We start from the raw sequence: 26179 nt of genomic DNA on the forward strand, positions 1-26179 counted from the left end.
GAATGCCAGGAAGAGTTCCTGCAGCACAGCACAGCTGCTGACCAAGGGGGCACAGTCAGGCTCCTCAAATCTGCACTGCTGACCTGCAGTGCTGCGCTCAAACCCACACTGGCACCGGGCAGGGGATGCACCCGAGCCCAGTTCCCCACCAGGGAACTGCAGGAAGAGCAGCAGGCCATCCTCTTGGACACACCTGAGCTCTGCAAACAGCTGTTTTGGCCTCTTTTTCAGGCTTTGTTTATTTACCTCCTGTGTTTTCAGGGCAGGCATGAAGGAGAGGCTGGGAGCAGCCCAGAGCATGAAGGTGGGCACAAGCCTGGTGGTCTGCCCCCACCAGCACCAAGAGCAGCCAACCTTGGCACTACCCTTCACCCCAAGCAGGATTCTATGAGGCCATTCCTCAGCCAGCAGGAAGCCAGCAGTGGACCCCCATTCTGGGCTGGCACTGCTGCTGGTGGCTGAGCACCTGGGAAAGACTCACTTTGCTCCACAGAGCCCCGGGTGACTCTGGGATCCCTCCTGTCTCCTCTGGGAGTTGTTGGGAAGGATGACCTGACCCCAGGGATGCAGGAGCACCACTAAAGCCCTATCTTGGCTGCAGGTTGAGGAGCAGCTTCACCTACCAGCGTCCCGTGGGAGCCAGACCCGCTGCGATTATCCCAGCCGTTTGTCTTATGTCACTGATTTGCTCTTCGTTAACAGGAGCTGGCACCTGCTTAGAGGCTTTAGCACGGGCTTTGCTTAAGTCCCACTTTAATTCGCTCTGGGATGCAGAGGGAGAGTAGCCCGGCACTGAATGGGACCATCACGGGGCCAGAGGTGGAACCCCACAGGCTGCACCAGCGAGGGAAGAGGGAGCTGAGGTCTCCCCACTGCAGCTAGTGCATGTCCCTGCTGCCTTGCAGCCCCCTCTCCTCCAAAAATCTGCTCCTGTATAGGTCCTGCTCCTTAGGTGAGAGAGGGATGGCAGGAAGGAGTAGGACAGTGCTCACCCACGCCTCCCTGCCAGGAACTCTCCCCACCTGCCTGCCAAGGGCATCCTGTCCTTCAGAGATATCCCGCGGCCGCAGCCCAGCCGCGAGGACAGCGGCTCTGAGTCTGCGCCGCGGCACCGCTCCTGGGGCTCAGCAACTCCTACACCACCAGGGAGAGCTGGAACACGGAGCCCTCCCTCTGCTCAGCCCGGGAGCTCATCCTGCACGGCAGCAGAATCAGAGGAGGAGGAGGAGGAGGAGGAGGAGGAAGGTTTCTTGGGCGTTGCACGAACACCGGAGCAGCGTTGTGTAATAAATCACTGCCAACGCGTCCGTGTGCGCGCAGCGCTCCCAGGGAGGGAGAGGAAGAGCTGAAGCTCCTTCACACCACGGCTGAGCAACGCCGTGGTAGAGCTGTGAGCTGATACACCAGCCCAAGAGCTGAGGTTTGCCTTAATGCAGCTGCAGCCCACTGCACCTGCAGGCAGGTGTCAGGCTGACACTGCCCCGGCACACCCAGGACACCCAGCCCTGGAGAGGGCACAATGGCGGTTTGCACATCGGTCCAAAGTCTGGGGGAGAAGATGCACACATCAGCCAAAATCCACGATTTCTGCTCTTGTTAGAAGTGAGGGCAAACCCCAGAGGCAGAAGCCCCACCGAGGTCCTTCGTTAGCAGACACAGCTGTCGTTAAGCTGCCCCGGCCACCCCGCTGGGTTAGTTCTGGTCACACACAAAACCAACCCAGCGTTAAAATGGAAAAGCGTCTTCTTCAACCACACACTCCACCTGCACTGCTCGGCCCCTTGCTGCCAGGGAGGTTTAGTGGGGGAGCCAGATGCTATGCCCTGATGAGGAGCCACCCGGCACTTGAATGCCACCTGCTGAAAGGACTTCCGGGCACAGATTGTCCCTTTGGATTGGCATGTCTGGATGATGGGAATCTACTCAGGACCCTCCCTTCACAGCAGACACATTCTGAGGCTGAGCAGCCCCTGCTCACGAGGGTGTTCTGCACCAAGCACAAAGCTCAGGTGGCTTTTCAGCCTGTTTTCCACCACTGACAGGGCTTGTGCCAGGTGCTGTGGGAGTGCATGTCCTGCTGGGGCTCTACTCCCACCCCACACACCATGGTAGGGTGGGAACCTGCACCCCTCCTAGAGAAACCTGGGAGGCTGAGGTAGATCCATGTCCTGACAGAGCTAATCCTGCCCTGAGCCCCTGTCCTGGGGCTGAACTCATTGTCACAGCAGAGCTGCAAGAGATCAGCACCTGCACTCCATCATCACATCCTCCACCTCCTCAGCCCTGCCAGGTCTCAGGGCAGCCTCCCCACCCCTGCCACCCTGAGATCTAGGGGATCAAAATGCAGATTTTGGGATCCCTGCGAGACTCATGGAGCAACACAGCGCTGAGTCAGCAAAACAAAACCTGGGGATTTCATAAGGCCCAGTTCTCAACAAAAGCCAGAATTTTAACTTGTGGGGGCTTGCAAAGCACAGAAGGGCAGATTATTTTGGGTGGGGCTGTGTGTGTCATTTTTGCTGTGCTGCATCCACCCCTGGACAGGAGCCTCCCCCCTGCTCCTGCAGCATTAATTACTGCTGCAGCAACTCGGGGCTAATCCCCCAAAGAGCCCTTGCCTGCATCAATAGTCTCTGCTCCCTTGAACTAACAACTAATTTGAAATGTGTCCCCCTCCTCCTCCCGTCTCCTGACACAAATCCCTTTCAGCACTGTCCTGATGCCACCCCAGTGCCAGTGACAGCTCCGGGATCACAGGCTAAAACCTCGCTGGATTTCTGCCACAGCCACCAGCTGCCCTGAGGGCTCGGTGGATTTGGGGGGAATTAATGTGGAATAGCCCAAACCAGGCTGAGCTTTGCAAGGATGTGAGAGGTCGGCACCCGCCACCAGCTCACATGAACACTGAGATCTTAACCCAGAGAAAAATCTGGGGTTTTTGAGGAAAAGAGGGCAAAAAAGGAGACCCTAATTGCAGCAGAGGAGAGGAGACAAACAATACCATCCTGCACTGCCTGCCCAGAGCCAAGGAGGGTCAGGAATGCCAGAGCTAGTAGGAACGATTTTCCCAAGGATGGGCACTCAAGAGCCAGGTGCATTCAGGGCTGCAGGGGCTGTTGGCATCGGCTCCCAAGGCACGGCACGGCTCCAAAGCAAAGCCATGCAAAATCCACCCCCCCATCACCTGGAGGCACCGGGGAGGGGACCAGGGGGCTGCAGGCCACCAGCTACTCACTGCGAGCCGGTAACTCTGCATCATTTTATCAAACTCCTCATCAATCTTTTTATATTTCTCTTCCGTCTGCGGGGTCAGCGCAAACACTTCATCCCCTTCCGGGCTCTCGCACTCCCTGTGCTTCTTGTTCAGCGCCTGTTACGTGTGGGGGGACACGGGGGTGTCGGGGAGGGAGCGGGGACGAGGTCGAGGGGAAGTCGAACAGAAGAGAAACAAAACAGAAAAGAACATATAATGAAGGATTTCCAGCCACGGGCAGGTACTTACACCATATCTCTTGAACAGGATATCCAGATCCTCGCTGCCTTTGCGGTATTTATCCTCCATCAAGGGGCTCTGGTCTATGGAGTCGTCGCCGTCGGGCTCTGGGCTGTCACAGCCGTTAAAACCTTTCTTTCTTAACGTCTGAAAACACAACCGGAACAGTCTGAGAGCGGGGAGTGCAGATGGGGAACACGGGAAGGAACCCCCAGAACATCCCCTGGCCTGCATGGACCAGGACCTGCCCCTGTACGAACCAACAGCATCACCCCAAGATGTCGCTGACCTCAATGGGGTTAAAAAAGCCCCTCGGTTTTGATGCCAGGGTGTCTCTAATTTAGGAATTACAGCATGGGGAGCAACAGAGAGAAACTGCCTTGTTGTCAAAGGTTCTGTTTATACCAGGGCTGAATTTGGCCCTGCATGAACTCAGGTCTCCCCAAGAACATCCCCTGGTCTGCATGGAGCAGGACCTGCCCCTGTACAAATCAGGGTTTTGATGCCAGGGTGTCTCTAACTTAGGAATGACAGCACGGGGAGCAACAGAGAGAAACTGCCTTGTTGTCAAAGGTTCTGTTTATACCAGGGCTGAATTTGGCCCTGCATGAACTCAGGTCTCCCCAAGAACATCCCCTGGTCTGCATGGAGCAGGACCTGCCCCTGTACAAATCAACAGCATCACCCCAAGACGTCACTGAGCTCAATGGGGTTAAAATGTCAGGATACAACCCCTGGGGTTTGATGCCAGGGTGTCTCCAATTTAGGAACTAAGAGCATGGAGAGCAACAGAGAGAAACTGCCTTGTTTTCAAAGGTTCTGTTTATACCAGGACTGAATTTGGCCCTGCATGAACTCAGGCATCTTCATCACTTTCAGGTGCCACAACATCACGAAGGGGGAAAAAAACCTTCATGCTCTTTGCTGTCCTGCAAAAAACAGGGAAAACCTGCTTACAAACAGCCAAATAGGAAAATAAACCCCAAAATTATAGGCAAATTTGTCAGAATTTCCTGACAAAACCAGACAAGTGGCATTTGCCAAATGCAAAGGTGCCACAGGAAGAGCATCACACGACAGGGCATGTGGCACAGTGACAGCTGCGAGCCCTGCTGGGGGTGACACAGGGGGTGATGGTGACAACACTGGGGAGCAAACCCCACTGGCTTTGGACTCACAAACAGGAAAGGTCCTGGGCACTGCTACATCGAGGTAATGAGGTGAGACAAGCACTCCTCAACAGGAGGAGCCCGGTGACCACAGGGCACAGTGGCACCCCAAAGTTCCCCTCTCATATTCAGCAGCCCATTGAGATCCACTTTGAATCCCTCTATTGAGGGAATAGGGATTGAGGGAAATATCCCCCATTGAGGGAAAAATCCCTATTTTCAACATACCAAAAGCAATTAAGGCATTATGATGGAACCAGCACTTGCCAACTCTTTTCTTTTTTTTTTTCAGGAGTCAAAGATACAGAATTTCCTGGAAGTCTTGATCCCTTTTCATGCCAAATTCAGCAGGGGAAAAAAAAAAAAAAAAAAAAAGTCTTGACAATTCTCTGTCTTCCTAAACAGCAACAAACATCTCCATTCTGAGGCCAAATCGTGTTTGGGAGTGGCTCTTCAACTACCTGCGAGCTCCAGGAAACACAGGGCCTCTGGGGGAAATAAAACCCTGGAGTGAATAAAGCCCAGGATGGCTCCAGCTGGGTTGGGAACACTGCTGGCAGGATTTGCTCTGCACCACAGGCTGGGCTCGGTGGATCCTTTTGCCAGGTAGCCACGGCCAAGTAGTGGGCACCACACCCACCCAGCCTGTTCTCCATCCAGCTGAAGCTTTTCACAATGTTTTCCATTCAAATTGCTCCTTCCTGGGCCTTCCCAGGCGCCACTTTCACCCTCCTTACTGGATTGAGTTGCAGAGGGGAAATGTCCTGGTTCACATACACTCACTCCTCACTATGGTGGCATCTGATGCCCTGTCTGGTGTCACCAATAATCCCTGATACCGATTAATTATTAACTAATTATCTAATAATAATAATTACAAATAATTCTTATAGTACCTAACATCAATATTATACCTATACCTTAGTAATCCCTGGTATCCCTAATTCCTGTACTGACTGTCTACAGAGCAAGGCACTGGGAATCAGTCACTGCCATGACCAGGAGATTCCCAGGCCTTCTTCTGCAGTTTCCTGAGGACTTTTCCCTATTATTTTTCTATTTTTGTACGTGTCCTTGTTTGTTCTCAGAATGGCCCAAAAGAGGAAGAGGTGCTGCTAGTGGGGAAGGAACAGCTTTGCCTTTTTTTTTTTTTTTTTTTTTTTTGAAACCTGTTTTTGTGGATTTTTTTTCCCCAAACCTTTTGTTTCGCCGACGCAGCCGAAAGACGGAAAGTTGAGCTTTTCTTTAATAAAAGTAAGTTTTTTCCTTTTTCTCTTTCAGAGGCAAAATGGAAAAAAGTTGTTCCATGAGCAGTGGAGCAATGAAGTTTCCTTCAGGCACTGCAAAGACTCTCTGGTGTCTAACAAGGGGCTGTGCCCACCCTAACACGATTCCCTTTGCAGGGACAGGAGCTGGACATCTCATCTCTGCCCTCCCATCCCTGGGAGGATGGGAAAAAAAATCAAAATCAAATCAAAATCAAAAAAATTCCTGAAAACTCCTCTCCTCCAGCAACAGCTGTTGTCAGGTTCAGAAGCTGTGGGGACGGATGAGCCACTGCTATCCCCCAGGACCCTCAAAGGAGGGAACCCCACAATGAGATTTTTCAAAAGGTTTCAGCCAAGCAACAACATCCACCAGGGAGGTTTTTAGGCAGCTCCCAGAGCCCTCAGCTTTGCCCATATTTGAAACCAAGCACAGGGACAAGCCAGGGGCTGCCACCACCAGCCTCAGCATTTTGCCATTTCTAAGTCTACAGAAAATCATCCCTGGGAGTTTCCCTCAACAAGTGTGTCAAGGAAAGCAGTGGAACGGGGTGGATGTGGCTCTGCTCACCCGTACCCTGAAACAGCTCACAGCATCACCCCTTCATCTTTCCCCAGGTTTCTTTTGTGGGCCTAACACATCTGATGTCCCAGCTTTGCCTTGGTCTCCTTGCTCTCCCCAGCCACCAACGTTGTAAAATCAGTCACAGCTTCATTGTCTGTGAGGGCCACAGTTCCTTGCAGGGTGGGTCCCCAGCAGCTGAGCTGTGAGGGGCAGCCGTGGTGTCACCATCCCTGCTCCTGCAGGAAACCCACCAGCAGCCCCAGGAAGTGTCAAGCCAGTTCTGCATGGAGAAAAAAAAACATCCTTCCTGGATGGGATTGTAAACCTGTGAGCTGGGACAACGACCCTGAGCTGGGATTGTGACCTTGGGGCTGGGACTGTGACCTGTAGCACTGTGAGGAGCTGCAGGGAAGGTGTCCTGGGTTGACTACAGGATGCTTTTATCCCCAATTGTCTGTTCTGTTTATGCTGAATAATAAGTTTTGCACCTTTAAGACTCGTCCAGAGAGTGCAGGGGGAGGAAGAAGCTGTAGTTTGCTTTCAGACACTGCACTCACTCCTCCACATTCCTGCTCCTGGACTGTGCTGTCTGCGGATGGACAGACAGCGGGACAGAGCTCTCCTTTGCTTTTAGTTAGTTTTTAGCTAGCTGAGGTAGAGACGCTCCCTGGACTGTGGTTTTTCTTTGTCTTGGACCTGTTCAAACCTGCTCTGGCCTGAAGCCAGCAGAGCAGCAGCAGCTCCACCTGTGGCCCCTGGCCGGGCCTGGGCCGCGGCGTTTCCAGCACCGAGGGACTGATCAGAGACTGAGTGACCCGAGCTGCAGCCCACAGAGGGACTCTCTGAGTTTGCCATCTCTTTTGGAGCAGCAAGAGGTTTTATTGTTTAATATTGTTTAGGGTTTATTGTTTAATAAATAGGGTTTTTTCTACTTTTCTCCAAGGAGGTATATTCTCCCGAACCGATTGGGGAGAGGCGCCAATTGAATCTGCTTTTCTAGAGGAGCCCCTCTGGGTGTTCTCTCCCAAATTTGCCCTGAACCAGGACAGAAGGGGATGGGGACAAGCTCCAGGGCTGAGCACAGGGCTGATCTGCAGCACAGCGGGACGGGAAGCACCGGCGGCAGGGAGTGACCGGGCCGGGGTGGCAGCAGGACACGAGCCAAGGCAGCGTGGCTTGCAGCAATCTGCTGCTCAACGAGAGCTTGGGGACAACAAAATGCCATTTCCAGCCATACAGGCGTTGGCTGCTGGTTCTTTCGGGTTTTTTTAACCAAAAAAAATGTGCATCCCACATTTTTAGCTTTTTGTCGAGATGATGTAAAAGGAAAACAATTCTGCTGGAGCGGGAATCAAACCCAAGGATTCCTGTTTTCGGGATCTCTGCAAGGCCTTTTAGAAAAGAACTTTCCTTCTTGTTCCTCCTCTTTCTTTTTGCCAGGGAAAAAAACAGAAGATGCAGAGAGGTTTTCAGGAAACCTTTCTGTCACTGGGCTGCAGCCAGCAGAACACAACAGTTTTTCATATGGTAGAGATGAAAAAGCAATTCCTTTACAGCAGAAAATTTTCAGAGAGAACCAGGGTGAGAATTTCCCATTGCAAAGCCCACCTCTGTCATCACCTGCCCCTCTCCCTGCCACGCTCAGGTCCCCCCATTCTACCAGAACCCAGTGCACATCCTGCTTTTCCAGGCAATATTCTCACTTCCATGACTGCAGCTCACATGGGAGCAGATTTCCAACCCGGAGAGGGTAAGAGAGCAGCAGGAAATGCAGAACATGTGAGAGGAAACGATGCTCGACCAGGATGCGGTTGACTTCCCTTAGAGGAGGGAGACTCAACCACTCTGGGCTTTGGGGAAGTCTGGATGAGGATAAGGATGAGAATGAGGATGAAGACATTGACACTGGCAGCTGCCCCTGCATTTCACCACCTCCCCAGCATCCTGCAAAATGTCTGATTTAACACATCCAGGGGAACGACAACCCCAGGAAAGCGAATCCGGGGAAAATCAGCCCCTCCAAAACACTCAGCCAAGGCAAGGGCAGAAACAGCTGTGTGCCTTTAAGTGGCTGTGGAGCATCCTGGTGCCCGGCGAGCTCTGCTCTGTCCAAGTCCCTCATCAGGAGCTGGCACGTCAGCCAGGCTGGGAGGAAACGAGAAGCGACAGCGGGGACCAAAGCCGGCGTGATCCCCGGCCGGGCGGGCACGTGGCACCCAGCGTGCCTGTCTGGGGGCTCAGCTGGCCCCCTCCTGATTAAGGAAACCCCCCTCTTTGCATTAGAGAGATTTTCTCAGACTTAAAAGCCTGCAATAACCAGGACTTTGCCGGGCACAGAGAAGCCGCGGGGGTTGTGCGGCTGAATCCCGCTCCTGACAGCCACTGCTGAGCCCTGGCACAGCTGAAACACGGGGGGGGGGCCACAGGGGATGGTCCCCAAAAGGCAGCTGGGGTGTGGAACCCCTCCTGAGCTAGGGCTGGGTATGCTCAGCATGGAGCAGCTCTGCCTCTCGCTAGATATCCAGGGGGTAAACCCCTCAAGGGGATTCCTGTGCAGCACGGGATGGGGTGCTCCAGTCTCAGCCTCAGATGCACCTCCCCAGGACCAAAAACCAGGAGATGTCATGTTTACTGTCGTTTTAAAATGTAATTTGGACAGAGTAACTCACCCTGCCTTGAGCTGTGGTACCAGTGCTGCTGGCCCCAGGAGCCCCCAGGCTGGCAGTGCTTGGCTTAGCCCTCCAGAGCCACTGCTCGCTCTCCTTCCACCAGAAAAACAAAATCAAGAAGCTTCTGCCTCAATTCCTCCAGGTCCTGGCTGCTCCTCATCCTTCCTGAGATGCTGCCAGAGCCACTCAGGGCCGAATCCCTCAGCACGAAAGGCAGGCAGACATCACAGGGAAGGTGGGTTGATGCAGCAGCCCCTTGAAATCCACTTAAAATCACATTTGGTGGCAAATTCCCAGCCTGGGTTTTCAGTCTCTAAACGCTCAATGTGGGGAAGCTTCCAGAATGAGAAGATACTTTTTCTGAGTCAAGTTCAACTGGGAGCCACCAAGAAACAGGAGATTAAATTGCATTTGTGTGCAGTGGGGACACAGCTGGGCTGTTGGAACCTGACCTGGGCGAAGGGAAACAGAAATCAGCACCAAGATCAGGAAAGGTTCCTGGGGGCATGGATTCAGAAAACACTAAAAATCTTCGAGCAGCCCCAACCCTGCTCCCAGACAAGACAAGGATGAGGAGGGATGCTTGAGCAGCCTCCAAACCTGCCTGCACCCCAGCAGGTTTTGCTCCCTGACAGCTCTGCCAGCAAGCCATGCCGAGCCCGGCGTGTTTGGGCTCTTTTTCTTGCCATGCACCAATATCCTTCCGCTCCCGATGTTCCTCTCCTCGGCTTTGGATGCAGATCCAGCTTTTCATGTGGTGCAAACACAGTGTTTCTTTGGGTGCCAAGGACTGTGTGTAACTTGTCGGCTTGGGAGTGTTTGCATCTTGGACCATAAGGGAACAGAGAACGCTGCCCAAAATGTTTATGGTATTTTTAGGCCAAGACAAATCTGTTCGATGCTGCGAGCGCGGGCTGAGCATCCCGGAGAGGCTGAGACAGGGAACTGCCAGCATCTGCACAGCAAAGGGGCATGACCTGCCTCAAACTGGCCAAAAAGGACATTTTGGAATCATTTTCAAAGCCCCTACAAAACTGTGCTGTGGCAGGAGTCTCCAAAGCCCAGCAAAGGAAGGAGATGCTGCGAGATGCTTGGCTCAGCCACGGGGTGAACACCTCAGGTCCAAATCTCTCAAAAAGACACATTTTACAGAGCATAAAAAAGAAAAAGAAAGCAAGATTTTGCGGGGTAGAGGCAGGCTGGGCTTTTCCCCTTCTTCTTCACGAAATCAAAGCCTGAGCACACTGGCCAAGGGGCACCAAAGGAATTCAAAGGCAAAAGCAGAAGCCCAATTCCTCCAGCAGTGCAGACCCTGCTGCTCCGCTCTGCCACCAGTGGCTCTGAGGGCATTAACTGATGCCCATAATGCCACTAATTACAAAGTCAAGCCCTTCATTTGCCTGTCTGTCCAGGTTTAATGGCAGCTGCCCCCTTGCTGAGGACCCTGCAGCTCCATCTGCACAGCCACTGCTGAGGGAGAAGATGTGACCCATGACCAAGGCACTGCTGGCACTGTCCTGACAGCCAAATGTGCCCCATGCTCCAGCTCAGCAATGCTCTGCCAGCACCAGGGACAAGGACAAAACAGGGCCAGCGTGGGGGCACCACCAGCAGAAGGCAGCTGAGCATCTCCTGCAATGCCAGCAGCCTTGAAGTGAGCACAGGTTGGGCAGGTGCCAGGGGCAGTGCTGGGGATGGGTCAGACTGAGCATGGTCAGGCCATCTCTGGTGACCCACAAAACACAGCCAGACAAGCCTTAAGCAAACCCACCAGCCCATGAGCTTGGCCATGCTTTGAGCAGGCCCTGGACCATCCCACCTGGTCCATCCCACCTGAATTCCCCTGCAATTTAGCCACTGGTGCCCTCCCACAACCCCGCTGTGTCTGTCTGAGTATCAGGTGGGGGCAATGTCACCAGCTGTACCAGGTACTTCAGAACATTGTCACCAGCTGCCCCAGGCACTCCAGCAGCAGCCCCAGGAGCTGCCTCCAAATCCATCTCATGGTTTGCCTGGATTCCACAGCGTGGTCCACAGAACAAACCTGCACCACACGTTTCAGGTCACCGCACAACTGGAGACGGCTTCAACGCCACCACCCAGAACAGAGTATTTTCATGGGCTGAACCAAAACCATACAAAATCCACCTGAGTGGGGGAGATGTCCTGTCCCCTCCCTGCATGCAGTGTGGAACCAGACTCGGCCCTGGCTCCACCCTGGTGGCACAGCCGGGGAGCGGCCGGGCGGCCTCACCTCGATGATGTCCGCGTTGGTCCGGCTCTCGTGGGGCTCGTTGTACTCGGTGTACTTGAGCAGCACCTTGTCCATGTCGGTGCTGGCATACTGGAACAGCTTGTTGGAGTGGTTGAAGATGATGAGGGCGATCTCACAGTCGCACAGGACGCTCAGCTCGTAGGCTTTCTTCATCAAGCCGAACTTGCGCTTGGTGAAGGTCACCTGAAAGCAAGGACAGCACGGTGAGAAGCTGTGTCCATGCTGCCAAAGGCCCAAGAGCCCCCAGAGAAAAATGGAATGACCACAGGAGGAAGAGCAAAAGGAAGGGGAATGCAGAAGGAATATTCTGTCTCAGTTTCCCCAACTGGACCCAACCCCAAGCTCTCCTCTCTCGCCTCTCTCTTCCAAACGGTTCATATTGCTGCCTATTTTGGGATCCTCCAAAGGCAGACACTTCACAAGCACAAAGATGATTATCAGCGTTGGAAATCACATATTGCCAAATCAAGAGAAAATAAATTTCAGCAAAATCCCCAGCAGAGCTGCCATCTGTCCGGGGGCTGCGGGTTTTTAAGTGGAATATTCAAGCGATGGAGATCTTGTCCTCGCTTGCTGCAGCTGCACTGCGAGTGCCCAACCCTGGGGGCCACAGAGCTGGGGCTCAGCACCCCGAAACCACCCAGGGGTGCCCACCCCACCTCTGACCCACTCTCCTGCTCACCAGCCCCCACTTATCCCACTAGACTATGCTTCCCCAAGGGCACCACGAGCCCCCCTGTGCCAGGGGCTCACCCAGCTGCCGCTTTCACCTTGCTGTCCTCCTTTTGTGTGACCTCACTGGGGTGTTTTCCTTCCTTGCCTGCCCAACTGGGGTCCCCTGCCTCCCCAACCCGCCCTGCCTTGAGCTGTAACCAGAGCAGGAGTGATCCTGGAGGGCTGGGGCCAGGACTGGGGCTGGGTGCTGGCTCCGACAGCAGCTCCAGCTGCCGGGCAGACGTTGGGCTGCGACTCCCAGCCCACGCTCAGCTCTCAGCACCACACTCCTAACAGGACCCAGCTGCTGGAGAAGGAGCTGGTTTGGGGCTCCCTGGCTCGGCTGCAGTGCAGACAGCTGCTGAGGGTCCCCACCCCCAGAACACACAGCACACTGACGGGGAAGGCACGACGCCTGGCCAATGCCCTCTGAGCAAATCAAAAGCAGAAGTAGAAAATAAGATGCAGGAGGTCAGAGCTTTGTCCTAAGCATTGCTCTGGGGGCAAAGCAGCCTCCAGGGGAAGGGCTGGAGACGAGCTGAGATGCCCTTGGGTGCCAAGACCTGCCCCCTCTCCACATGGGAAGGCTCCACTCCACTCTGGGCCTCCGCCACAGCATCAATTTTGCAACTGAACACTTTAATTCACAGAGCTGAGGGAGGAGAGTGAATGAGGCTGCTGCCTTTGCTCAGCCTGTCAGTGGCATCACAGCCACAGTCCGTGGAGCTACCAGCAGCACCCAGAATGCACCCTCAGGGTCTGCACCCCTCGAGACAAAACCGTGTCCCCACATGTGGCAGGAGGGCAGAGCAGGGGCAGCTCTGGGCACACTTGGCAAGGGAAGCTGCTACCCCTCCCCACCATCTCCCAGAGATAATTAGGCAGTAATGAGATTCAGCTCTAATCGTCTCAGCCCCTGGGAAGTGCAGGGCTGGTCCCTGTGCTGCCGTGGCCGCCACGTGCGCTGCTCTGGCCGCTCACATTGCCAGCACTGCCCAGCCCAGGGCACTCTGCTGCAAACCAAATCACCTGAGGGCCAGCTCCCGTGTCACCAACAGCTCCCCCTCCCCTCATTCTGGACTTCTCAGCCACCCAAAACCTCTGCTGGTGGGCAGCTCCCAACACCGGGAGCTGGCAGTGCCACAGCCCAGCCGTGGCCACACTGACTCCAGGTGGGACCCAGCTGTGCTTCTGCTCCTGCAGCTGTGGCAGGACAGGCTCTAAGACCAAAACCTGTCTCCCTGCCCCCTTCCCCAGCAGGACCTGTCTTGCTGCCCCTGCTGGAGTGTTCTCCAGGCTCTGACCGACCCTCCAAGGAGCTTGAGGAGCCCCCAGGAGGAAAACATGTGGTCTCCACCTGAACAAACAGCCCAGGGCTGCTCCTGCAGCCAGCAGTGCCAGGGACACTCGGCCAAACCCCACCTTGGTGGGCACCAAGATGGGCTCAGCCACCAAGGCTGGGGGCAGTGAGGTGAGGCAGAGACATGGGGTCCAAACAGTGGGGCAGCTCTTGGCCTTGAAGAGCAGTGGCAAGCATGGTTTGGGTTCTGCCCTTGAGCAGTGAAGAGCGTGGGGTCATCTTCTCCAAATCAAGCAGGAACCTGGGCAGAGCCCAGCAGAACACAAACCACCAAATGATCCCTCTAGAGATGAAGGGATATTTCCTCTGCAGACAGAGCATCCCTCTCTATTGGCACCCCTGCATCTTGCAGAGAAAAGCAAAGATTTGCCATTTAGCCACCACATCACTCAAAAGCATCACCTAACAGGGCTTTGTGCATCCACTCATGACCTGGGACAGAAACCTCCAACCTTCCCTGACGCTGTGCATGAGCCTCATCTAGAAGAATTAACCTTGTAAGTCTAAGAGGGTAATCAAATCTCATGCTTCAGGGCATAAGCCGATCACCAAAGGGGTCAGGAAGGAATTACTGCCCCACACTAGCAGGGGATTTTTTGCCTTTCCCCTGATGTAAACCATATTGGCAGTTGCCAGAGTCAGCAGCCTGGCCCTGAAGGACTGATGGCCTGATCTGTTGTGGCAAATCCTCTACAGTAATTCCTCTAATGACATTAGTGACTCTTACTTGCTCTCCTCCTCTGGTTTTGGCTGCTGCTGTAATTCACAGAATCACACACTGGTTTGGGTTGGAAGGGATCTAAAAGCTCATCTCATCCCACCCCCTGCCATGGCAGGGACACCTTCCACTGTCCCAGGTTGCTCCAAGCCCTGTCCAGCCTGGCCTGGAACACTTCCAGTGATGGGGCAGCCACAACTTCTCTGGGCACCCTGTGCCAGGGCCTTCCCATCCTCACAGGGAAGAATTTCCTCCTGACATCCAATCTAAATCTCCCTCTTTTCAGTTTAAAACCATTCCCCATTTGTCCTGTCACTCCAGGTCCTTGTCCAAAGTTCCTCTCCAGTTTTCCAGAGCCCCTTTAGATCTCCGTGGAGCCTTCTCCAGGCTGAACACCCCCAGCCAGGCTCCAGAGCAGAGGTGCTCCAGCCCTCAGAGCATCTCCGTGGCCTCCTCTGCACCCATTCCAGCAGCTCCAGGTCCTGCTGGAGCCTCATGTGGGCTCGTGGTCTGTGCCCCCATGGGAGCCAAAACCTGGGAGATGAGCAGGGTGCGGTCATGCTGCAGGCTCAGTGGGAGATGCAGGGGAACAGCAAAGGCAGCAAAGGCTCTGGAGGAGCCCCTGCTCAGCCCGAGCTCCCCCTGAAGCTGTGATGCTCAGCAGCCCCAAGCCCCTGCTCAGGATGAACTTGGCAGCCCCAGTGCAAACAAAGGCGTCAAAAGCAGCTGTGCCTCCACCTCCTTGCACCACCACTGGTGAATCCCTCATTCTGCAGGGCATCCCTGCACTATTCCCACTCCTCTCCACCCCAGCATGCCAAGGAGCCACCCGGGCATGCCAAGGACAGTGCCCAGCCCAGCTGGGGCAGCCAGCCCCACATTGCAGCAGCTCAGGAGAGCTGACCATGCCCCCTGCCCCCAGCCAGAGCAGGGGGAGGGCTGAGGATGCTCCCAGACTGGGTTTAAGCCAGTCTAGCTGGCAGCCTGCAGCCACAGCAGGCAGGCAGGCATCAGCTCCTCATCCCTGATCCACAGCAACAGCAGGAGAGGGAGGGAAGGAGAGGGAGAAGCCAGAGGTGGCTCTGGGGGAACCTCACTGCAGCCTTGCAGCACTTCAAGGGGCTTAACAGACAGAGGGACCTTTTACATGGGTAGACAGTGGTGGGACAAGGGGCATAGTTTTAAACTGAAAAAGGGGAGATTTAGATGGGATATTAGAAGGAATTTTTTCCTGTGAGGGTGGAGAGGCCCTGGCACAGGTTGCCCATCCCTGGAAGTGTCCAAGGCCAGGCTGGACAGGGCTTGGAGTAACCTGGGATAGTGGAAGGTGTCCCTGCCCATGGCAGGGGCATGGGACAAGATGGACTTTTAAGATCCCTTCCAACCCAAACCATTCCATGATTCTATGAGACAAAGCAATATGGGACACTTCTGACTCTGGGGAGTGCTGGCATTGCACATGCACAGCATGGAGCAGGAGAGTGGAGCAAGAGGCTTCTCCCCCTCTTTACAGCTCCTACCACAGTGGATAGAGCAGACCCCACTGCCTGGAGCAGTCCTTTTTCATGAAATGTCCCATCTTCCTGGCATGTCCTTTTTTCCAAAAGAAAGGCAGCAGTGAAAATTGATTGCAAAGCTGTGCTGGTGGCCAATTAAACAGCTGCTGCTTTGCTGACACCCAATTTGATCAGGCTGCTTTCTGGGAAGCAAAGCAAGATGTGCTGCACTGGGGCAGAGAGCGATGCTCCCGTGCTGGGTTTTGGAAGAACCAGCCCAGCCAGGGAAAACCAGTGCCCCCCAGCCCGGGGAACTGGATTTTGGGGACACCTGATATCAGAGATGCATTAAAGCCATGACACCCAGCCACGCAAAGCAACTCCTGCAAATCCCACCCAAGGCTGTGAGACCTCAGCAAGGGTCTTTATCTCCAGCCAGGGCTGAAGAGCAGCTCATCCCTCAGAAACAGTCCCATCACTCAGCTGCTGCCTCTGCACAGAAGTGCCTCTTTCCTTCCCCCAAGGTCTATCCAGGCATCCCCCTCCAGCATGACCAATTATTTTCCATTTGTCTGAACTTCCAGCAAGGCTCCAGTCACCGCAGATCCCTCAGTGCCCTCTGCAACACTGCCCCATAAAATACACTCCAGATCCTTCAATAACCCCCCTAAGGCCCTGTTTCCTCCTCATGATGGATATAAACAACCTCAGGAACAACTGGGACATCAGCAGAAACTGTTTGATGCCCACCCCAGCCCCCACCACCAAGTGAAGCTATAATGAGGAAAACCTGCCATTTCCTATTGTTTTGCTGTGGAACCACGAAGTGGTTCATCCAGCTCTGCTCTTTGACACTCTTTAAGGATTAGGAATATATCCACATGCTTTTTTACTGGTTTTTCTGGAGTGCAAGTGGCAGGGAAGAAGTGTGGCAGGTCATGCTGGGGTGCAGCAGCAGCTGGACTAAAGGCAGAGCTTGGATCTGCTGAGCCAAACTCTAGGAGCACAAAAAGCAAAGGAACCTGCCTGGAAGTCTTGTGGTAATGGGAAATACATCGACAGAGTCATCCCAGAGCAAACCTGGGCTGGCAAAGTGCTGCTGCTCCACCACTCCAGTTTAAGGAACATGGAAATTTGGGAAAAATCTGCTGGTTTTTGTTTTTCCTCTGAGATACATGAATGCATTCCTACACACATGCACATGCGTGTCTCGGGCTTGGCTTCAAGAGAGCCCAAGGAAAAAAGCCCTGGAGTCATTTAAGTCTACAATTGAGGGGGGGAAAAAAAGGGAATAATTTGAGTTGTTTGCGTTCAGCAAAATGGATACTTGTTGTGGCTGTTTTTTATTGGAAAAACCACATGGAAAATGTCAACTGAAATATATTTTCTGCAAGACAAAAATAAATTTGAAAAAAGGGGGAACTAACTAAGTGGAGAAGATACTTTCTTCTGGAAAAGCACTTAGATGGAAACGGCTCAAGGAGCTCCAAGGCGAGGAGCAACGCCTGGATGGGGGCAGAGCAACGTTTGCCTGGTCCTGGATCTGCCTGGATCCGGCCTAAGCCTCTGCTTATTTTATGGATTGGCAAAAACACAGTTCTGGTGGCCCAAAGTGGGATGGAAATGGGTCATTTTGAAACCCCCAAGGGAAGAAGGGTGAGGTGAGGGAGCCGGGACAGACAGACTGACCTGCCGGTTGCGCTCGTCCGTGATCCGCTGGATCTGGATCTTTTTTCTCCCCATCTTCTCGGGAAATCCTCGCCACACCCGGCACCACTTCGGCTCAGGGGAGGGGAGCAGTAACCCCACTTTAGAATGCTTTCATTAAAGAGCGCGGGGGGCTTTTTTCTCGGCCGGAAAACAAACCCAAAAAAAGCCAAAACAAAAAAAAAAAAAAAGAGTCGTGCGGCTCCGTGCTCAGTTCATGGTACCGTCACGCGTGGCCAGATCCAGCGGGGCTGAGATGTCAGAAACCTGCACAGTGAGAGAGACAGGAGTGAGACTCTGTTCCCAAACCCATCCAGGACCCAGCAGCCCCCTGGCATCCTTCTAGTGCCAGCCAGATCCCACCCCCCAGCCAGGGTGGGCTCTGCTTCTTTCGCCCACCCAGCTCCGGGCCAGGAGAGCTGCAGAGGGATTTCTGCAAACTGGTCTCAAAGAAGGCCAGGGATGGAGGCCAGGAACACTCAGGACACACGATGCTGGGTGAGGAGGAGGAGATGGCAGCAGCGAGCCCGTGAATCACTGCTCCTCCATGACACTCCAGACATTTTTTTTTTTTATCTTAATAAAGTCATAAGCAGTCGAGTGGCTGGTGATTAGCTCGGGCAATTTAAATCCGTCTCCAGTTTCTGCACTGATCTCCAATTTGGAATTTTAAAATGTCTTTATTTGATTACTTGAAAGGAACCTTATAGCCAGGCACAGAAACCTAATTCTTCTGGGAAGGAGGACTCTGAAGGCAGCTGAGACAGCCTGGCCCTGCACTGGGCTCAGCCACAGCCGGACACCGGGCGTTTCCATGGATCTAGGAGTTATCTTGTGCCCAAAGCTCTCCCCAAAGGGATGAGCTCTGCAGGTCTCAGGGGCTCCTTCTGCAGCCTCCCCATGGTAACCTGCATCCCTCAGCACCAGAGGCTGCACCCAGATGTCCCAGGGCACCTCCTGGCACAGCCCCCAGCCCATCTCACCCCGTTTCCCAGCGTGTGCTGCACTGCAGCGAGGGGACAAAGAGGGAACTTCAGCCAGTTCATTTTCCACAGGTATGGCTTTCTCCCTGCTCTCTCTGTGAGCAGCTGGGTAACAGCAGTGATAACATTGCATTTAAGGCAAGGTGCCCTGTGCCAAGACCTAGGCAAAGGGAAAAACCAGTCCCAAAATAGCTTCCTATCTGCCTCGACTTGGCAGTCCCCAGCCCTCGATCTTGTCACAAAAAGCATTAAAAAACCCAAAAACTTTTTCTCCCAAACCTATATCCCAAATTCAAAGCAGCCACAGCCAACCTGACCAAGGTCCTCCAGCTCCTCTCCCACCCCAGAGCACCCCCAGACCCTGATGAAGACCATGGCCCCATCCTTCACCTCCTCATCAGACCATGCTCCAACAAACAAGCCTGAATGGTCTCACTCCCACACTTGTTTCTGGGGTTCACTGAGTCATGTGAGTCACTTAATCTTCTTCTCTGCCTTTTTTTGGGGTAAAGTTATTCATCGTGCATCATGTTCTGTGTTTCAGTGCAAGTTGGAGGAGCCCCGAGGAGAACAGGGAGTCTTTTCCCCATCCTGACATCCACAATTTGCCCTCCAGGGAGGATGAGGAATGGGGAGGCCAGGAAGATTACCAGAGAGACAAAGGGCAGCAAAACCTGGGTTTTTCATCCATAAATCCCATCAGTAAGACTCTTTGCAAGGACAGTTCATACAGGGATGGCATTTAACACTTGAGACATTATTTACCAAAACAGGTGCATGTTTCCATCCCAGCAGCAAACAGGAGCAACCATCCAGCTGTGAGGAGCACTGTCACCATGGGGAACACTGAGCCAGTGCCAGAGGCATATCCTTTGGCTGCTGCTCCCCATCCCACCATGGGAAGCCCCAAAAATAGAGGTTCCAGAGCATCAGCAGTTCTAGAGCATCACCAGTTTCAGAGCATCACTGCCCCAGCTCACACCATGTGAGTATCCCTCGAAGGGCAGTGATACAGGAAGAGCCAAAAGGAAAACGAGGATTTTTATTTCATCCACCTGGAGTGTCCTCTTGGTATTTCCCTCACTGTGAGCCCACCCAGGAGAGAACCCAGAGCCCAAGGGCTCGGAACCAAGGCTTGGATTTTGCACACACAAAGAAACTTTGGAAGAGGAGGAATTTTTTGTCGGGTTTGATTTGCTGCTTTTCCCTTCAGAGTTGCCACTTCTCTAAACTGGCTGAAAAATATTCACCTTCAGCATCTTCAAAACCACCAGCAGCAGCACAAAGTAGCAACAGCTCCTCAACCAGACACAGGGCAAGATGCTAATTCTTTCCGTGTGCTGCAGCTCTTGGACAGAGAAACCCTCTGAAAGACAGCGGATTTACTGTCCAAACCAGAGAGGAACTCTCCAGAAGCAACAATAAACACTGGAGAACAACGGGCAGTAAATTTAAACTGAGTGAAAGGAAACATATTTTAACACAATTTTGTTGTGGGACTTGTTCACAGGATGCTATGGCAGCCAAAAGCTGCACAGTGCTCGAAGAGATGGGATGTTTGTAGGGATGAGGAAAAAACCCCAGGGCTGCTCATCCCTGCCCTCAGCTCCACACCAGCTGGTGTTTCTTGCATGGGAGCAGTGGGATTCAAACCACATTCCTCTCCCCAGGCCACAAACACACCCCAAGTGTTTCAAACCAAATCCCCTTTTTCAACCACCAAACCAGGTTCCTCCTGCTGCTCTGAATCCTGACTCTGCATCCTCAGCACCTTGGCTGGATGGGGACCATGGTCCCAGCCTCAAGGTTTGCTCATGCTGCTGGATAAAGTTTTCCACAGGAAAAAGATGACTTAACAGGTTTTTGCTTGTCATCATGGGGAGAAAAGGAGCTGCCATGTGATGCTCTTGACCCCTCTGCCCTGCATGAGAAGGAAAACACCCCATGGGGAGGGCAGCCCTTGGATGGGGTGAAGAGGAAGGATGGAGAAGACCACAGCAAGTTTGCTGTCCTCCAAATGCACCTGACAGAGAGGATTTCAAACCCCTCCCTTTTCTCTTCATGGAATTGGGGTTTGGGGGTGAGTTTATTTGTTTTTAGGTTGGGTTTTTTCCCCACTGTATTTTTAAACCCAGGTATTTTCACGTTTCCTGCCCAGGTGGCTCTTTCAGAAAGTCCAACCACTGGTTTGAGTTTCTGAACAGCAGCTGGAAGAGCAAGAAACCTGGAGAGCCACCCTCATTTCTCCTGTCCCTCCTGCTGTGGCTCAGCCCCAAGCCAGGAGGATCCCCTCTGCCCCTGGAGCTCCCTCTCCTTCACCACCAAATTGCTTTGGCTCCCTCATTGCCCAGCCTGAGGCACCAAGATCACCCACGACCCTCCTCCGTGATCAGGTGGAATTTAAGCACCTGAACCGTGCACAGCCAAGCACCCAGAGCACAGGACTGCTGCAAGGAGCTGAGTTCCTAAACAACTTCTCACTTTTGGGGTCTCAAGTGATTCTATATACAACAACCCCACTCATTAAATCATCATCTCCTCCTTCTCAGACAGCAGCTTCTTCCTTTCTCCTGAGCCTCGTTTTCCAAGGAAGCCACCAAGCATCCCAGCTACCACACCCTGACAAGGAGGGTCCAAGGGCACGGAAAGGGACCTGCAAATCTGCTGGAAAAAAGCCACCCTGACCCTCTTCCTCTGGCAGGAATCCCAGCAGGATCAGGGAATTCAGCAGGAGAAGCTCCGGGCTGGAGGCAGCCGCCAGCACCCGCTCCCCCTCCCTGCGCTCCGCTCGCACAAGTGTGACTATCACGGCAATTAGCACACATGCCAATTAACTCCGAGCAGGTGCTGGTTAACTCTGTGCTGAGTAATTCATCCCCGGCTCCCAGTAAATTGCTCCAAATTGGAGAGACAGGCGAGAGAGCAGAGTTAGCATTTTGCAAATGGGGGAAGAAAGAAAAAGCGCAGAGGAATCTCAGCTGGGAGATGTTTTTACAAAACAAGGAATCTGGGGGGCTGAATCCCCAGCTCCGAGAGCTGAGGACACAGAGGAGCTGATATCTCTTTCAAGTCTTTATTTCTGGATTTTTTTTTATCTACTGTGCAAACTTCTCATCTATTTCACCTACTTCTAAGTGGTTTCACCTTTGCTTTGCACAAGCAGCGGGGTGCTCTGCACTGCTCCATAACTTGTCACTTTTCCAGCCCCACGTTTCTCTCGGCACAAGAAGGGACACTGAGACTCTCACATCCACTTTCTACAGCCATTTGCTATTTTTAATATACTTTTATTGCATCCCTTTTTAGTAGCTCCTTACTAAAGTTAGCTCGACACACCGCCCCTCTCCAGAGCAAAGGAATTCTGCTGCCCTTCCTTAACACCCCCCTTGCAATGCTGTGTGCTCTCAGCACAATGTCAGCTGAAAGAAACCAAACCTTGGCCACGCAGCTGCAGAGGGAAGATCAAAAAGATTAATCTGAAAGCTTTAGGAAGATAAATAAAGGCAAATAAATGCATCCTTTCCAAAAATGTATTTTCCTCTGGAGCTCTTTGCTTTTCCCAGCGTGTGGCACCGTGCTCCCCAATCCCCTCGTGCCTGTGCAGCAGCACACAGCAGAGCCAGTGACATGAGTGAGGGCAAAACTGGGATGGGCTGGCACCAGTTCAAGGGACATTTTCCTGATCTCCATCCCCAAAACAGGTCCAGTGCAATGAGGACATCCTTGGCTGCCAGGAAACCTGCAAAAGGAGCTTCAAAGGACATTTGGAGGTTGGGAAAAGAAGAAAAATGCTGCCCTGTGAAGATACAGCTCATCTTATGGAGGCACAGAAAGTCCCAGTTTGAAGGGAGAAATGCAGGTGACAGGCATGGCAGATCACAGCCCAAGCCAGCAGCTGCTCCCCCCAGGCACCCCATGCTCTCAGTGTGGGACCAACCCAGCTTTTACCCAGGATCTGCAGAATGTGCACATCCCCAAATGTGTTTTTCCTAAACAGGCACCATCAACTCAAGAGCCTGGCTGAGAGTAAAGGGAGGGTCCTCTCTGCCACAATTCCCCCCCAAGGAACAGGAACTGAATTCATGGACCCAAGCCCCAACACATTTTGGGGGGGTCAGGTTTATCCACATACAGAAATGACAGCAATAACATGCCCCAGGCTTGCAGCTTCTCTGTGGGAAAAAGGTCATTGCAAGGGAGCTTCAGCACACAACCAGTGGGCATGTGGGGTACAAGGTGTTACAGAACTGTAGAAAGGTCTGGATTGGACAGATTATTAAAGCTCATCTCATCCCACCTCTCACAGGGAAAAATTTCTTCCCAGGACCCCAAGTAACCCTTCCCTCTGGCAGGGGGAAGCCTTGCTCCATCACTCCAGGTCCTCGCCCAAAGTCCCTCTCCAGCTCTTCTGGAGCCCCTTTTGTAACCCTTCCCTCTGGCAGTGGGAAGCCTTGCTCCATCACTCCAGGTCCTCGCCCAAAGTCCCTCTCCAGCTCTTCTGGAGCCCCTTTATGCACTGGAAGGAGCTCCAAGGTGTCCCCAGACTCCCCTACAGGAGAACAGCCCCAGCTCTCCCAGCCTGGCTCCAGACAGAGGGGATGCAGCCCTCAGAGCATCTCCATGGTGTCCTCTGGACTCACTCCAGGAGGTTTGTATTCTTCCTCCTCTGGGAACCCCAGAGCTGGAGGCAGCAGTGCAGGGGTGTCTCACCAGAGTGGGGCAGAGGGGCACAATCCTGGCCCCTCACATGCTGCCCATGCTGTGGGATCAGCTGGGCACAGCAGTGGCTCTCTGGGCTGCCAGCACTGATAGCTGGGTCATGTCCATCTCCCTGTCCACCACCAATCCATCCTGTCTGTCCACTCACGGCAGGAGAGCCCAGGTGAGGAAATGCTGCTGTGCTGCAAAGCAGCCCCTGAGCTCAGCCTGCAGTGGGAAGTGGATGACACCCACCACACTGAGCCTTCACTGCCCCTGCTGGGTGGGGAATGGGCCAAGGGAGGGAGGAAGCACTGATGCTCTCGAGGTGACACTGATGCTTTGGAGGTGGTTGCTCTTGCCCCTTGCTCTGCTGCATTGCTCCTGCCCAAAGCTGCAGCTTTTACCACAAGAAGCAGCTGCATGGAGAGGTGAGGTGGCCCCACTGCCCCAGCAGCCCCCAGCCCAGCTGAGACCCTCCACCTGCTGCAAACAGGCACAAAAGCAACTGCAAATAAAGAGCAACTGCAGCTGAGGGCTCTGAGCCTCACCTTGAGGACACCAAGTCCTGCTCTGACAAAGAGCAAGTCACTTCCCCACCCATGACCAGGGCTGGATCCCATCCCTTAAGGACATGGATTTAGCTCAAGTCACCTCTTGAACCTGCCTGTTTAACTGCAGTTCTTGCCTTCCTGTTTCCTTTCTTGCTGCCTCTTGTGAGCTAATTGTTGTTTTTTTAACATATCCTCCATGCTGACACCAAGGACTTTTAGTTTCCTTCTGTGTGGTTTCTGGATCAGCAGGACTGACTTCCTTCTCTTTTGCAAAGCCCCCTTCCCTAAAACACACAGCCAGTACTCATGTTAACGTTGCTCTTCCTCTCTGGCAAAGCCACTGGCACGGGGCTGGCTACCAGCCCTGCTTTGCCGTGGGATGGGGGCAGTGCTGCCAGGGGAATGGGGCACCCAGGAGGGATGCAGCACCCAGGGGATGCCCCTGGCAGGACAGCAGGCAGCAAGGGCAGTGCCAGCGAGTCCCCAGCCCCACTGCACGCACAGTGAGGGACTCCAACTCGCCAGCTTAGCATTGTTTAGCACCTCTTTATCTCCAAACCGAGATAAAAACCACACAAACATGCTCGAGTCTCCTCCAAAGCTTCTATTCTGGTTTCAGGATGATGCTATCTGGGTTCCTGTGTCGAACCTCCAGATGCAGGCAGGGGGAGGGGAGAGGAAGGCGGCCGAAACACGGTGGCTCCAGAGCAAACCTCCTGAGCTGCTCAGGAACGCAGCTGCTTGACTCTGCCCGGGGCCAAATCCCACTGGCCAGGCAGGTGCCAGCCCAGTGCTGAGCTGCCATCCCTCCTGCACACCTGGCACCCACGGCAGGGTCCTGATTTCCCTGGGATGAGCAGCCAAACCAGCCCCCAGTTCCTCCTGCCTGCAGGAGGGAATCGGTCCCACCAGCTGCAGGTAGCTCAGGGGAGCAGGAGTGAGGCTGGATTCAGCCAGGCCCCCAAGGAATTTGAAAGACACACAGATATTCCTGACCCAGATTCAGGCACTCTCTGAAGAAAAGCAGATGCCAACCGTGCAACCAGCTCTGCTGAGCTGTAACAAAACCTCACATAGTGCCAAGCCAGGCAGAGGCTGAGGCAAAGCACAGCCCTGACACAGCGCTGGAGAGCTGGTGTTTGCTGAGCAAGGGTGGCTGAAAGAAAGGATTTAGGGGAAATTATTAAACTGGGGTTGATCTTCTCTTCCCCCGCATTGTGTGTGCCACTGTGGAGTCAGACAACATCATCACAAGGATGACAGTCCCAACATCAGCACAAGAACTGGAGGCAGCACCCAAAACAGGAACCCTGGTGCCCTACACCCCAAATCACAGTTTCATCCCACACCACATGCAGCCAGGGATGCCAGCACATCCACAGAACATCCAGCACATCCCAGACCTGGGATGTGTTCTGCAGAGGCAGGGTGACAGCAGGTACATCCAGTGACCTTCTCTGCACTGCCAGCATGGCCAAAGACAGCCGAGGATGGAGGGGACACAGGGGAAGGAGGCTGGGCAGGAGCTCCAGGCAGTCACTGGCAAACCCACAGCCCTGCCTGGTGCTGTCCAAAAGCCAGCCAGGGAACCTTCACCCAAGCTAAGGATCCAGTTTCAGGAAGGAAAAGCCTGTGGGACCAGGACAAGCAGGGACTTGCAGCCCCTCACACCACGTGGCTTCCCAGAGAGGCAGCTGGTCCTCTCTCCTGGAGATGCTACAGAGAGGGACTGGCAGGGACAAATCACTGCAGGGTTTGGAGTCTAACAGGAGGGCTTGGACAGTCCCCTGCTAAAGTGACCTTCAGAGCACCCTGAGAACAGCAACCAAAGGCTGATGCAGCTGCCAGATTAAGCCTCATGACCTTGAGCAGTGACCTTGATGGTGGCATCCCCATAGCAGAGGTCACCCACCACCCTGAACTTGACTGTGGTCTCCCAGGTGGCTCAGCAGCTTCCTCAGGGGTGTGCCCATCCAGGCTGGGAACCCTGCATGCCCCAGGGGCTCCCCAGTATGCACACAGCATCCCCTTCCCCAGTGGTACCAACTGCATGCACAGGGCAGCCCTGTGCCATGTGCATCCCCATCCATCCTCCAGCCCCATCCATCCTCACTCCCAGCCACCCTCACCTCCTTCCACCTTTTATCTCCTTCCACCTTTCATCCCCCCCCCCCCTCCATCCCCAGCCACTCTCATCACCCCCATCCTCATCCATCCTCCATCCCCATCTATCCTCATTCCCAGCCTCTCCCATGTCCTTCCACCTTTCATCCCCACCCACTCTCATCATCTCCCTCCTCATCCATCCTCCATCCCCATCTATCCTCATTCCCAGCCTCTCCCATGTCCTTCCACCTTTCATCCCCACCCACCCTCCATTCCCAACCACTCTCATAATCTGCATCCTTGTCCATCCTCCAGCCCCATCTACCCTCACTCCCAGCCACCCTCACCTCCTTCCACCTTTCATCCCCCCCCCCCCCCCCCCCCCCCCCCTTTTTTTTTTGTCCTGC

General features: G+C 53.8%; 1 protein-coding gene across 14 annotated transcripts in view; it reads right to left on the reverse strand.

The window, feature by feature from the left end:
* The window catches only part of MEF2D (myocyte enhancer factor 2D), an 81529-nt gene that overhangs the window by 20485 nt on the left and 34865 nt on the right, over nt 1-26179 (reverse strand). For 11 of the 14 annotated variants that reach the window (XM_041397319.1, XM_041397317.1, XM_041397316.1 and 8 more), the window contains 3 exons: nt 17414-17698; nt 11416-11619; nt 3503-3640 (listed from right to left, as the gene is read on the reverse strand). In XM_041397319.1, coding sequence (XP_041253253.1) covers nt 3503-3640; nt 11416-11619; nt 17414-17467 — 396 coding nt within the window. In that variant the 5' untranslated portion in view covers nt 17468-17698. Of the gene's footprint in view, nt 1-3235; nt 3371-3502; nt 3641-11415; nt 11620-17413; nt 17699-26179 lie in introns of all 14 variants that reach the window. The other 3 variants (XM_041397320.1, XM_041397315.1, XM_041397318.1) reach the window with 1 other exon arrangement.

The sequence above is a fragment of the Onychostruthus taczanowskii genome, unplaced genomic scaffold (assembly GCF_017590055.1).
Source record: "Onychostruthus taczanowskii isolate IOZ18803 unplaced genomic scaffold, ASM1759005v1 scaffold138, whole genome shotgun sequence".
In the NCBI taxonomy this organism is placed as follows: Eukaryota; Metazoa; Chordata; class Aves; order Passeriformes; family Passeridae; genus Onychostruthus; species Onychostruthus taczanowskii.